The 13,335-nt window shown below is 41.4% G+C and overlaps 1 protein-coding gene and 1 long non-coding RNA gene across 5 annotated transcripts in view; both read left to right on the top strand.

Moving 5' to 3' along the window:
* Nucleotides 1–10,177, top strand: part of LOC132578194 (uncharacterized) — a 131,661-nt gene extending 121,484 nt beyond the window's left edge. Inside the window, exon 2 of the long non-coding RNA XR_009555873.1 lies at nt 7,744–10,177. This is a non-coding gene — a long non-coding RNA (uncharacterized LOC132578194). The remainder of the gene's footprint in view (nt 1–7,743) is intronic.
* ESYT2 (extended synaptotagmin 2) overlaps nt 1–10,177 on the top strand; it is an 86,080-nt gene extending 75,903 nt beyond the window's left edge. For all 4 annotated transcript variants that reach the window (XM_060248072.1, XM_060248071.1, XM_060248069.1 and 1 more), the window contains 4 exons: nt 1,091–1,222; nt 2,131–2,236; nt 6,498–6,547; nt 6,641–10,177. In XM_060248072.1, coding sequence (XP_060104055.1) covers nt 1,091–1,222; nt 2,131–2,236; nt 6,498–6,547; nt 6,641–6,686 — 334 coding nt within the window. In that variant the 3' untranslated portion in view covers nt 6,687–10,177. The remainder of the gene's footprint in view (nt 1–1,090; nt 1,223–2,130; nt 2,237–6,497; nt 6,548–6,640) is intronic.
* Nucleotides 10,178–13,335: the final 3,158 nt, after the last annotated feature.

The raw sequence follows: 13,335 nt of genomic DNA, 5'->3' as shown, positions 1-13,335 counted from the left end.
AGATGTCAGAAGTTACAGGCAATACATAATATAAATTTTGCTCTCACAAATCAGAAGATTGTAGTCACCAGATTAAGACCACAGGATCACAGAGAATAAAGCCATTTAGTTAATGCTGCTACTAATCTCAGCTTCTGTGACTGAGGGGGGACTTTTCTCTGTGATGTCTGGGGTAAGAATGGGAAGGCAGTGGGTTGGATCCAGTGATTTACCAGTGGAAGACTCTGATAGCTGCAGATCTTCCCTTCTTTTGACTCTCCTGCAGCATTTGTGACCCTGGGGAAGTTGATTCCTGGGGTTGCAGGGCCACCATGGAGTAATAGCCATATGGGTTGGTGGGCTGGAGTCACAAGAGGACCTTTTCACCATTCCTACCTCTTCCCAGGGTTAGGAATGGCTGATGAGGGAGTGGGGAAGATCCACAGTCCTTGAGCATTCAGATCACGATCCAACTCAATAGTTTGTTATCCTTCCTATTTTCTGGCTATAATAACCCATTTTTGAGGTGGTGGAGAGGAAGGCCTAGTTCACATAGGCAAAAGAAGGGGGGGCATAATGAAGTGGCAAAGCCTTGATGTAGTAGAATGGACTGTACCAGGACAGTGGCAGATCTCAGGTATGCATGTACCTTGCAATTAAAACTCCTCGCAAGTAGAAAACTAGAAAAGTAAGCTTTCCCCACTGTGCTGGTTTTCTGCTTGCGGGGAGTTCCTAACATAAGGGAGCATCTCAGAATGTGAGCCTTCATGATCCTGTGCCTGCACTCTGAAACTATTCTTTTCTCTGCCTCTGATCTCCTCCACCACATTCTTCTGCATGCGTGAACTTTGCTGTCTTCTTCATATGACTTTTTGACAGCTCTCCACTTCACTGTGCTTGCAGAAATCATTGATCATACGTGCCTTTTCCCTCCATTCCCCCTGTTGCCCCAGCATGAAAGTCAGCTGTGGCATGACCTCTATCAGGCAAATATCCTTTATGTAAGAGGAAGGTGAGTGAGTGCATTCTGGAGATAGCTGGCCTAAGAGGACAGATGTCGAGAGCTGCAGATACTCTGTTTTGATCTGGTTTTTGTTGCCTTTGGTCACAGAAATCTAATCGCTTTTTCGGAGGAAGGCTCTGATCCATACGTCCGAATGTATTTATTGCCTGACAAAAGGAGATCAGGAAGAAGAAAAACAAGTGTTTTGAAGAAGAATTTAAATCCATTATTTGATCAAAGGTATGTTGCAATATCCCTTTGTTGGTTTCACAACACTGAGTGAATAAAATCATTAAACTGTTTTTGCATCCACTGAAGTAGAAAGCAAACCTTCCTTCAGCAAAACAGTTTGACAAGTCCTCCATGTATTTGCCATCGCATTCTGATGGCTTCAGGTGGTGGCAAAACTATGAGAAGAGAAGAATTATTCATGTTGTCCATTAAGTGTCATTAGCTTGTTTTTATTCATATAAATATTGAAATAAGTTTGAACCCTGAGTGTCTGTGCTAATACAAGCACAAGGAAATAGTTTTGCTCTAGGTTAGAAGATAAACAGTAGACAAAAGTATCATATATATGGATCTACTTAGAATGGTGTAAACAGATGCAAGTTTTTGAGTTTCAGAGAATTTTTCAGGCAGAAAAAACCCCCACCTTACTGGTAATAGACTATTTGCAAATGAAAAACGTCTGTTTGTTAGCATGGGCTATCTGTAGAGTGAGGTCACAAGTTTTGAATCGTATATTTATGTGGCTTCACTGGCAGATGGTTGCAGTGATTCTTGTATCCTTTGTCTTGATTTAGTTCACGGTCTGTTATGTTCTAAAAAGGGGATGAATTTTAGTTCCTGGTTATGTAGATTTTATGAGGACAGATTATAAAGCAAATGATTTTGCAGGGGAAAGTGCTCATCAAGAGATGGTCGGCAGTTTGTCCATGACTGTTTTACCCTTGCATCCTCATTGGCAATCATGAAAGCTACCTGCCATTTTCAGAGATTTTTTTTAATGAAACTAGAGATTTAGAATTCTAAAGCTGCTGGATACCCTATGTCAGTCTCCTTAAGTGTTTCACATCATAGTCATCACACTGCAGATTTCTAGACCTTTTGATTAAATCATCTCTGAAATGTGTTTCCCTTCTCAGCTTTGATTTCAGTGTTTCATTACCTGAGGTGCAGAGGAGAACTCTAGATGTAGCAGTAAAGAACAGTGGAGGTTTTTTGTCCAAAGACAAAGGGCTGCTTGGTAAGGTGAGTAAGAGGCATAAAAGACACAACTGTGTAACATGCCGGTGCAAGTAAATGTGGAATAAAATGTTATGACCTCAGTCTGCCCATCCGTGAGAGTTCAGTTGATCATGTTGCTTCATAATATTAAAAACAAAACACTGAAGAGCTGAAGTCTTGCATTGAATTTCCCCCTTCCATTTAAATTACATATCCTGTAATAATGCCTCATGCTCTTCTCAATACCACAGGAGAAGGGCTTTCAGCGTAAAGTCAAAGCAGATAGAATACCACTGAAAAACAATGAGTATACTTTAATCCTTATATATGATTTATCCTATATATGACTTTAAACCAGTGTATACAAATATCAACATTAATTTCCAATTTCTTCCCTCCAGAAAAAATTACAAATTATTAACAAACAACAATTAGTTCCAATACTTTCTAAAAGAAGATGACGACCAGTATTGAAACGTCTTGAAATCTAGAGGAGACGTCTTATGAAGGCTGTAAGGATTTCCTGGGCCCCCATTTGAAAGAATTTCACAAAACGTTATGGACTGCATTATGAACTTTGTTTATTGGAGGAAGGATTTCTGAAAATCCCTCTATTGGAAAGTATTGGAACTAATCGTTGTTTGTCAATAATTTGTAAATTTTTCTGGAGGGAAGAAATTGGAAATTGATGTTGATATTTGTATACACTGGTTTAAAGTTGTATATAGCAGGGGGGGCCAATGGTAGCTCTCCAGATGTTTTTTGCCTACAACTCCCATCAGCCCCAGCCAGCATGGCCAATGGCTGGGGCTGATGGGAGTTGTAGGCAAAAAAACATCTGGAGAGCTACTGTTGGCCACCCCTGGTATATAGAATAAATTATATATAAGGATTGAAGTATACTCATTGTTTTTCAGTGGTATTCTATCTGCTTCATGCTCTTCTCAGGCAGTGTTATTGGTGCAAGAGGATGTCAACTCAAGGAACTCTTGCATGTAAACATGAGCACGAATAGCAATGTTACCCTTCATATGCTAGCTGGCTTGACCAAGTGTCATGGGGTCAAAAGTGCAGCATGAGCAACACTGATTTACCAGTTAAAGACCCCAGTAACTAAAAGACCTTCTTTGGAGAGTAAATCAAATCAAAGAATGCTGTAATCTTTTTTGGGAACTGTATTAAATAACAGCTGCCCTTTATAATAATCTTTCTGGTTCCATTGAGGCCCTTGGAGCAGCAGAATTCTTTTTGCTCATTTCAACAAAATGGAATCTTGAGATTTTAATTGTGACTTTATTTTGACAAGTGGCTGCTGGGTACTGTTGAGGAAGTGGAGGAATTAATAGCAGCTGCCAATAATAAGGCTCCTGGGGAGGACTGTGTTCACAACAACTGAGGCTGAATGGTATCGTTGCTAGACTTTTCGGCAGAAAACTTCACATGTGTGAAAGAAGGTTACATTTGTTCCTTTTTTAAATGAGTGATTCTGATTGTTGACATGGCCCCATCTGTGGATACTTAAATCCCCAGATCTAGGCCATGGAGAGAGTAAACAGATATTTCTGCAAACTTGGGGGAATTTCCAGGTTTTCAGAAAAAAACGAAACATTAAAAAGGGGGGAGGGGATTTAGATTTCCAAAAAGATGGTGTTCCTGCTGCTGAGATGGCAAAGCTCCAGGCAGGTGGAGGAGGAGGAAGGAGCAGCTTGTCTCATTGTGCTGCTGCCTAGCAGGCAGCCAGGTTCAAGAGGAGTCACAGCTCACTCCTTCTTAATGGACAGCGGAAGTGTGGGGAGGAGCAGGAGTTGTGAACGGTGATACAGCCCTAGTGGAAGCCATCACAGGCAGCTGGGGGGGGGGGGAGGAGGAGGAGTCGTGGCTTGCTGACTGTCAGAGAGATAGCAATGTGGGCAGGTGGGTCAGAAGCAGGAGCTGCCACACTGCTTCTTATGGTTATGCAACAATACCTGTTCATTGAATAAGAACATAAAAAACGCCATGTTGGATAAGGCCAACGGCCTCTCCAGTCCAACACTCTGTCACACAGTGGCAAAAAACCCAAAGTGCCATCAGGAGATCCACCAGTGGGGCTAGAAGCCCTCCCACTATGCCTCCTCAAGCACTAAGAATACAGAGCATCACTGCCGCAGACAGAGTTCCAACAATATGCTGTGGCTAGTAGCCACTGATTGACCTCTGCTCCATATACTTATCCAGTCCCCTCTTGAAGCTGTCTATACTGACAGTCATCACCACCTTCTGTGGCAGTGAATTCCATGTGTTAATCACCGTTTGGGTGAAGCAGTACTTCCTTTTATCAGTTCTATCCCAACTGCTCGGCAATTTCATTGAATGTCCACAAGTTCTTGTATTGTGAGAAAGGGAGAAAAGTACTTCTTTCTCTACCTTCTCTGTCCCATGCATAATCTTGTAAACTTCTATCATGTCACCCTGCAGTCAACGTTTCTCCAGTGTCGGCCGCAACTGCATTTTTATTTGGCCTGTGCAGTGGGAATCTTAGGGTAGTATGTGGTTCTCCCTCATTTTAATCTTGTATCAACCCTGTGAGATAGCTTAAGCTGGGAGAAGACAGGAAGGCTGAACATAGAAAGGGGCAGGGGAGTGGTTGAGATTCTCTCTCTCCTGCCCACTGCAGTGAGGGGAGAGCAGAAGCCACTTGACCCAGACCACAGGAAGTGGCTGTGCTGGCAGATGGCAGAACTAGCAAAGGCAGGAGTGAAAGTCTCCACCCCGCATGCTTTACACAGGTCCCCTGCTTGTTTTTTATATAAATGATATCACTGTAGAGCTTAGTGGCACAAGCTCCATCTACTACTTATTCAGTGAGAAAGGTACTCAGAGACTAAGAATTAACCTGACCTGAAGGAGCAGGGTTGTATCTTATGGCAGTTGCTGAATCTTACTTGGTCTGCTGTTGGAAATTAAGTTCTCTCCTGTGGCATACAGCAACTTTTTATCAGCTTCAGCTGCTATGCCAGTTACAGCCATACCTGAAAAGTGTGGGGAGATGGTTAGATGGATTGGGAAATTTTGGCAGCTACAATGCTTCAAGCAAAAATTATGACAGAGACATGAATCTAAAATCAAGCAAGCCAAAATATGGCAAAAAGAAACTGGGTAACAAATGGTACTAACTGTAAGTCTGCATGATCAAACCACAGACGATAAACTGTGGCCTGACAGAAACCCCTGGTATGGTAGCTGGAGGCACACCAGTCTGACAAACTGAAGGGGGGAGGGGGGTTGTTCGCACCAAACTGGAATTTCAAGCTAGGGTTTGTAGGTGGTTTGTTCTTTACAGTTTATATTAATCATAGGGTTTTTTTACAACATTTGAATTCCCATATATTTTGAGTGTCAACACCCTGTTTGGCCACAAATACAATAGCAGAGAGAAGACATCTTCCCTGCCAGGAGGCAAGAATAAGACAGTAAATTGACAAACTGGGGTTTATTTTTTAAACATTTTGTAAAATAGTCAAAGTTGGTTGCACAAGCTGTGATTTTATTGTGATGTCTGAATGCAACATGATGGAAGAGACAAAATTAATCAAAGCTATAATGCTTTTAAAAATTATTTATTGAGACAACTTAATTTAGCTTGCTATTAAAACAGCACTCCTAGTAGATCTTAGCTTTCAAAAAAGAAAAAAACCCCTAAAAACAATGCCATCTCACTCATTTTCACCGTTTGCCACACGATTAGTCCTCCACATGGATCAGCGGCAGTTTGTGAAGCTAGGTCTGCACATTCGTGGGAGTTTCCTATCCAGGTTCTTGGGGATGTGTTGGGCTTGCAAGTGCCAAAGAACTGTTAAGAACGACTTGCTGTGTTTCTTCTACTCACCTTGGCAGCATGTTTACTCAAGTCACCGAATGAATCAGGTGCAGATTCAGATAATGGCTCTTGTACACAGCCTAGCAGAGGAATGTTGTATGCTGTATAGAGCATTGCTAAACACTTAGCTTGTGAAACTCAGACTTCCTCTAGAGTTTCTGATGGAACACGAGCAACTATGCTATCTCCTGATTTTTCATATCTAAAGTGCACCTGAACCAAAACCAGAAAAACAGCTTGCTTACCTTCAGTCGGTGTGTATGAGCAGTCATCTGTGCAGTCATACTCATGGAATCTTGAGAGCACAAACTGATTTTTGCACACAAGCTTCCCATCCCAAACAGCACAGGTTCACCCACTTGGAATTACTCCCATTAGCACGTCTATATTTCTCCGGTCATTTTTCTCCTCTGTTTTCTCAAACAGGTATTGATTCCACTGGCTTTTGAAGAACTAGCCAAAGGCTGTACCCAGTGGTAAGTACAGTCCCAGGTACAGTCATCCCGCTTTACTTATTTCTGATAAAGTCACTAATATTTCTTGCTCTTTCTTTTTTGTTCACCTTGTAGGTATGATTTGACAGAAGATGGCACAAAGCCGCACGTCGCACCTTAGGCAGCTCTGGAAGCCGGAAGTTCCCATTTAGCATACTTTTTTTCCCAGTCTTTGTATATTTTATCAGCATTGTTAACACAGATGTAACAATATTATTTTTATAACTTTTAGTTAATAGACATCCACCCCTCAACAGTTTTATAACACCTGGACATTTTATGTAGGTTTGTCAGCTTAATTATTGAAACTTCTTCTCTTAATTTGTTACAGCTATTTTAATGTGCAATAGGGATTATTAGAGTAACTGTTTCAGTGGAACCTTTTTTGGCACTTGTACCCTCGAAGGAAGTGAGAAGACAGTGTTCCTCTGTTTTGCCTCTTGTTTTGTATCTCACCGAGGAGTCCGCCATGTAAATAGAGACTATTTTTTTATCATTTTTCCTCAGCCATTTTAAGGCAGAAGAAAATATCAAAGCAAACTAGATATTTTCTTCTAAATGCATGCTAAGAATTTAAGACAAACCAGGGGAAGGGGGGGTGGCTTTGCTGCAAGGTGGTCTAATGTAATCAGTTTCTTTTTTCTAATCTGGGAGAAATGAATGAAATAGTTAGCCCATATATTTCTTGCCTTGATGGCTTGCAAAAGAGGGAGAGTACAAAATATTAACTTTTTAATATTTATATAGAAATGTGGTCTTGGATGTGGTCACAGATTATTCATATAAATCACAAATTCAGATAGTATTATAAGGAAATCGAACTGAAATGTATTTATAAATACTGTATAAAAAGGTTATTAAGATCCTGAAATCACAGGATGGGACTGGGGTCTCCTATGATGCAAAAGTGAAGACTAATGTAGTATGTTGTTTTGTTATGCACTTTTACAGTCATCGTTTCATAGTAGAATTTATTTACCCAGCCAATACTACCAGAAATTTGTCTATGCAAAAGAAGGATCAAGATGGGATTTGTGGATAAACCACGCCAGTCATCTAATAATTGCGGTGGTGTCAGTTTGCTACAAGTATGAAACTGGGTCTTAGCACATCTGCTGTTCATTTCCTAAAATGCCAAATGTCTGTTTTAAATGGGAGCACAAATTACAGAAAGCTAGATTTGTGCTGACTATTCAGTGCTGCTGATTGTAGTGTTTGGAGCAGTACCTCTGTTTTGGGTCTGACTCATTAAAAGCAGTCACATTCCTTGTAAGCACTACTGTATTTTGCTGCAAGGACCAGCACCACAGCAATTCACAGGAATGCCACCGGTAAAGACTCTGTCTCTGGAGGCTAAGAGCACAAGAGAAATGTTTAAAAAACAAATTGCATTTAAACCAGCTTTTAACCTGGATTTGCATTTAAACCCGCTTTTAACCTGGAATGCATTAATCCTGAATGTTGTTAATGTATAGAAAGTGAGAAAACCATTTTAAATCAAGTTTATGTTGAGTGGTGTAGGGTCCCCCTTCCCCCAATCTGATTTTACATACCTGGGAAACCCAATAGCAGTTTGCAGGAAAATACCTGATTTGTTTTGACCATGATTTTTTTTTAAAAAAATTTTTAATTATTGTCACTTCAGAATGAAATCAACGGGACATTGATTATATCCACTTTTCTTTCTTTCTTTAAAAAAGTTTTTTCAGATAGTTTAAACAAGAAACATACATCTGTTTTTAACCCCAAGAGATGGTGCAATTTCCTCTGCAGTTAGCAGTTTCACTACCTTGGGGTAAATATGCAATTGCTTTTTGAGGGAGGGAAAAGTTACAAAAATTCAAGACTCTTGCAATGGCTTCTGGCCGCAAGAATTAATTTTTAAAGAGTGAGCAAACTTCTGGAATACTAGCTTTATAACTAAACTTGGAGGACCTTAATTGTAGCCTGGACAATTGGTACAATCTATAGCAGGAACTTCTCCTGCACAAGCACTGATCAGTTGAGCTTGCACAGAAGGTGTCTCCGTTGTGCCCTTTCCGCTACTGCGTAAACCAAAGTGCCTGTTATAAATGTAGCACTGTTTATGCCAAGTTCTAAAAACAAATTCATTTTTATTTGTTGGGCTGTACTTCAACATGACACATTTATCCTTTTGTTTGTGTGTCTGTGTGGTTGTGTGGATATACACACACATAACACACGCTACCACCCTTCATGTAATATCAGTGTTGTGCTTTTTTGTTTTAATTTTGCTTAAGGCTTTACTAGGCAGACTTCTGCAACTTCCCTGGGATTTTAGTCTCCACGTACCATAACTGGGTTCTATGGGAAAAGCGAACCCTAACTTAAGGAATGGTTGATATGGTTCCTATGTATTCTTAACTGACACAATGTGCATCTTCCGAGTGATGCGACCACTTGTTAGTGGACTCCAACAAAGAGTGGGAGCTGCTGCAATCTAAGCTCTTGTTCTACTGAGACTTTTCTGACAGATTAGAAAACAGAAGATGGGAATCAAAGTGTCTGGGCCCCACTATTCTGGTGTGGGCCAAATGGCCTTCAGTAACAGAGAGCATGGCATGATGGCACTTCATTATGCAGCAATTCCTAAATGGTTATTTTTGTTCCAATAACAAGAAAACCATGGAAGGACGGGGGAGAGTCTGCTTTTGTGTTTGTGTGTGTAACACAGCCTTTTGGATCAGAGGTTGATATTGGCAGGTGGGTTCCACATCAGAAGCAATTATTTTGAAGAGTCCCTTCCAAGTCTAGAAGTGATTGCCTTATGAATCTGTAGAGTCTTGAGTGTGAGGACTTTCTTTTTAGTTGAAATGTTTTGAGGGGTGGTAGACACCCACCACTACTATGTAATGCTGGAAAACATTTTCAGCCCATTATTGCAGGGCAAGTTGTTATCAGCCTTCCCCAGTATGTTGCCATTTTCTGGGTCCTTTTCAGTACTTCAATCCTTTTCAATACATGCAGACCTTCTGCATGAAAGAGACTTGGGGTGATAAATAATGGATGCAAAAATAGTTTTTTATATAATGTGAGAAGTCCCCTGGGTTTGCTCCCGAAAGAATAGAGGGAGCGCTCATGAAAATCAAGACCCAAAACTAAATGCTTAAGAAGAAATGCACTTTCTTTCTTTGGAAATCAGAAACTGTATGCAGGAAAATACTCCATCCGCAGTTTCATGATGGTTCTGAGAGGAATTATGAGGAAGCATGGTTACCATTAGTAAATGAAAGATTGAATGTCGTCAGACTGGCTTTCCATGATTTTTGTTTCAATCCTGTGCCTTAAAAAAGGAAAGCTTAACCATTTGTGTTTAAGCCCGAGCTTTTGTATTCTGTATTTACCAGTCTTCTTTCTGTCACGTGCTGTTGAAACTGTTCAGTGCAGTGTTTTTGCTGGTGAGGAAAGCAGCACTTCACATTTGGAGCTACTGTAATCCAGACACCAAGTTGGTGTGTTATCTGGGTCTTTGTGTTTTGAACCCTTTCTTTAGCAAACCTGCAGCAGCTGGTGAAAGGAAGAGATTACCTTTTTTTGCTCAAATAATTCTGCAGTTGCATGTATTTATTCAATAAACTCTTCATATGAAAATGGTTGTTTTGTATTGCCTGTTTCTTCATTCAGAGACTCAGACTTGGTTTGAACAAAATGTTCCAAGTTCTCTTGACAGCCTGTGGGAGAACTTAAGAATATAAGAGAAGCCATGTTGGATCAGGCCAATGGCCCATCCAGTCCAACACTCTGCCACACAGTGGCCAAAAAAACCCCAGGTGCCATCAGGAGGTCCACCAGTGGGGCCAGGGCACTAGAAGGACACTGTCCCCCCACCCCAAGCACCAAGAATACAGAGCATCACTTGCTCCAGACAGAGTGTTCCTTCTATACCCTGTGGCTAATAGCTGATTGACTTCTGCTCCATGTTTATCCAATCCTCTCTTGAAGCCATCTGTGCTCGTACCTGCCACCACCTCCTGTGGCAGTGAATCCCATGTGTTAAATCACCTCCTGGGTGAAGAAGTACTTCCATTTATCCGTTCTAACACTACTGTTCAGCAGTTTCATTGAGTGCCCACAAGTTCTTGTATTGTGAGAAAGGAAGAAAAGTACTTCTTTCTCTACTTCTCTATCCCAGGCATAATTTTGGAAACCTCTAACTTTTGTAGTGCTGCAATATGTCAGCAATATGTGGTCAGCAGAGCTCTTTCTTGAATAATCATTTAAACCAGGGGTGTCAAGCATGTGGCCCAGGGGCCAAATTAGGCCCCCGAGCAACTGGCTGTCATCTGCTTCCTTCTCCGTATCTCTTGTTTCCTTCTGTATAACAGCTTGCCTTGTGAGGCTTGTGCAATCGCATAGGAGCTGCAGAGCAAAAACTATTTTCTCCATTGGCTGAGGCTCCTCCCTTGGGAAGGAAGAGGCGGAAGGAACAGCTAGTTTTTCCAGCCTCTCTCAATTGCACAGCAGAGCTACTGAGCCAAGCCTCTCATCTTTCTATTGGCTGAAGCTCCTCCCCTGGTGAAGGAAGGAAAGAGCCAGAGCTTCCTTTGGCCAGGTCCCTAGATCCCATGGGAGAGATACAAAGAAAGCACCCTTAAGACCAAGTGCTAATGTTTTAAGAAGGTTTAATTTTTTTTTAAATTGTGTTTGTCTGTGCCCTTTATAAAGTTTATATCTCTGCTACCTAATCTTAAATAGGTACACACATGGCCCAGTCCGACATGACTTGGCACAACCTGACATGGCCCGGCCCAACAAGGTCTCGTTTATGTCAGAACTGGCCCTCATAACAAATGAGTTCAACACCCCTACTTTAAACAATAGCACTTGTACATATTTGGATAACTATTTCTTCAGCATCCTAAAAGATAGCCCCTATGTCAATAAATACATGTATTTTCCCTAGCAAGGGAAAAGGATACCAGACTCTTCTGCTGAAGGACCTGGTACAAGTAGCCAAGAGCAGAACAGTTACTTCATATCTAACTCTACTTATACTAGCTACAAAGTAACACACGGGCCTCTGTCACTGATGTACCACAAGGACAGTTTGTAACAGCCCTTAAGTTTGCTGATGGCAAAATGCTACAGTGGAAGCTCTATATTTTGGCACACTGAACGTTTTTTAATCACTTGCACAGTTCTTAACCACTGGAAAGTTTGGATCCAGGCTTAAAAGGGAACAAAGGTTAGGGGCCACAGCATACGGTAATCTACATCATGAATCTTTCATTTGACTCCAGTGGCCAAGCCACCTCCAAGATATAATTGATAACATTTGGGCAGAAAATCCAGTAGTATGGATTTCTTAAATTAGAACTACAGACTATAAATTGCAGAAAGTCTCAGAACAACCAGCAAATTCCACAGAACAATCAGCACAGTCAACAACCATCTTCCTTATCTTCAAACCCCTTCCAACCCTCCCAGCAATTAACACGGAACAATGGTCACATTCAACAGCCAGTTTCCTTATCACTACCCTTCCAGGAAGCCCCACCAAACAATGGGCACATCCACAAACCAATTGCCCTTTCATCACACCCCCTCCAGCCTAGAAATAGCAGCTCTCCAGCAGCCCTGGCCCCACTCAATGCACAGCAGCCAAGAAGGTCTGAGCGCCTGCTCCGGCTGCAACGCCACTGAGGATGTTCTCCGCAGCTGAGAACGAAACGTCTGGAAGGAACACTTTCTCCAGTAGAACACGGCACTTGATCCCGAAAGATTCTACAAACCCTAATAAATTAGAACTGTTCGCTAATATGTGCATCTTTCAATATCAGAGGCATAAAGGACTGGGGGACGTGCTGTGAGTTTAGGCACTCCCTCCTTCCCTTGCAAGCTTCAATTTCCTCCTTTTTAAACGTAGGCAAATCAAAACTTGCTGTTAAATACACTTTTAACTTAGATATGTCCTTATCCTCTAAACCAATTTATAAACCCTAGGAGTCTGAGGCTCAGACCTACCGCTGCATTCAAGCTGGCTACAATAGGTATAGCTAAGTAAACATTGGCTGTTAATGCAATTAATTAATAACGCATTATCTTTGCAGTACTGCGTGTACATCGATTACTGAAATTAATATGGCTTGCCTGTAGTATAGGAGGTGATGAGAACAGTTCCAGCTAGGAAATATCTGTTGGTTACTTTCAGAAACACTATCGATCAGATCTCTGTCTAGATTTTTTTTTCTCCTGTTTAGCTGAAAATGATTTTTTTTTCTTATAAATTTCCTTATTTCCTTGATAAAAGGCTATACAATTACTTCCTAGCATCCCAAGTAGTAATCTGTGATTAATAAAAGTTTATGCTGAAATAAATGATGTTGGGACTTCCTGAAAAGGAAAAATTCTCCAGAACTGGGTTCCATGGTAACAGTATTAGTCTTGAAGATAGGCAGAAATAGTAGATGGCAAACACAAGTTACCGTATCTTGGTTTTGTGGAGTGAACTGCCTGGTAAACTTGGGCATGCTGGTGCATAAGGGATACATATGAAACAGCCTTATACTGATTCAGACCACTGATCCATCAAAATCATTATTGTCTACTCAAGACTGGCAGCAGCTCTCCAGGGTCTCAGGTAGAGGTCTTCCACATCACCTACTACCTGGTCCTTTTAACTGGAGGTGCCAGGGATTGAACCCAGGACCTTCTCATGCCAGGTGGATGTCACAGACTGAGCCACAGCTGCTCCCACTGTCTCCAGGCCAAATCAGGCTCTTGTCTGCTGAGGGGAAGTCAACAAGGAA

Source organism: Heteronotia binoei, chromosome 10 (assembly GCF_032191835.1).
Source record: "Heteronotia binoei isolate CCM8104 ecotype False Entrance Well chromosome 10, APGP_CSIRO_Hbin_v1, whole genome shotgun sequence".
Classification (NCBI taxonomy): domain Eukaryota; kingdom Metazoa; phylum Chordata; class Lepidosauria; order Squamata; family Gekkonidae; genus Heteronotia; species Heteronotia binoei.
This window is presented reverse-complemented; position numbering and strand designations above follow the sequence as displayed.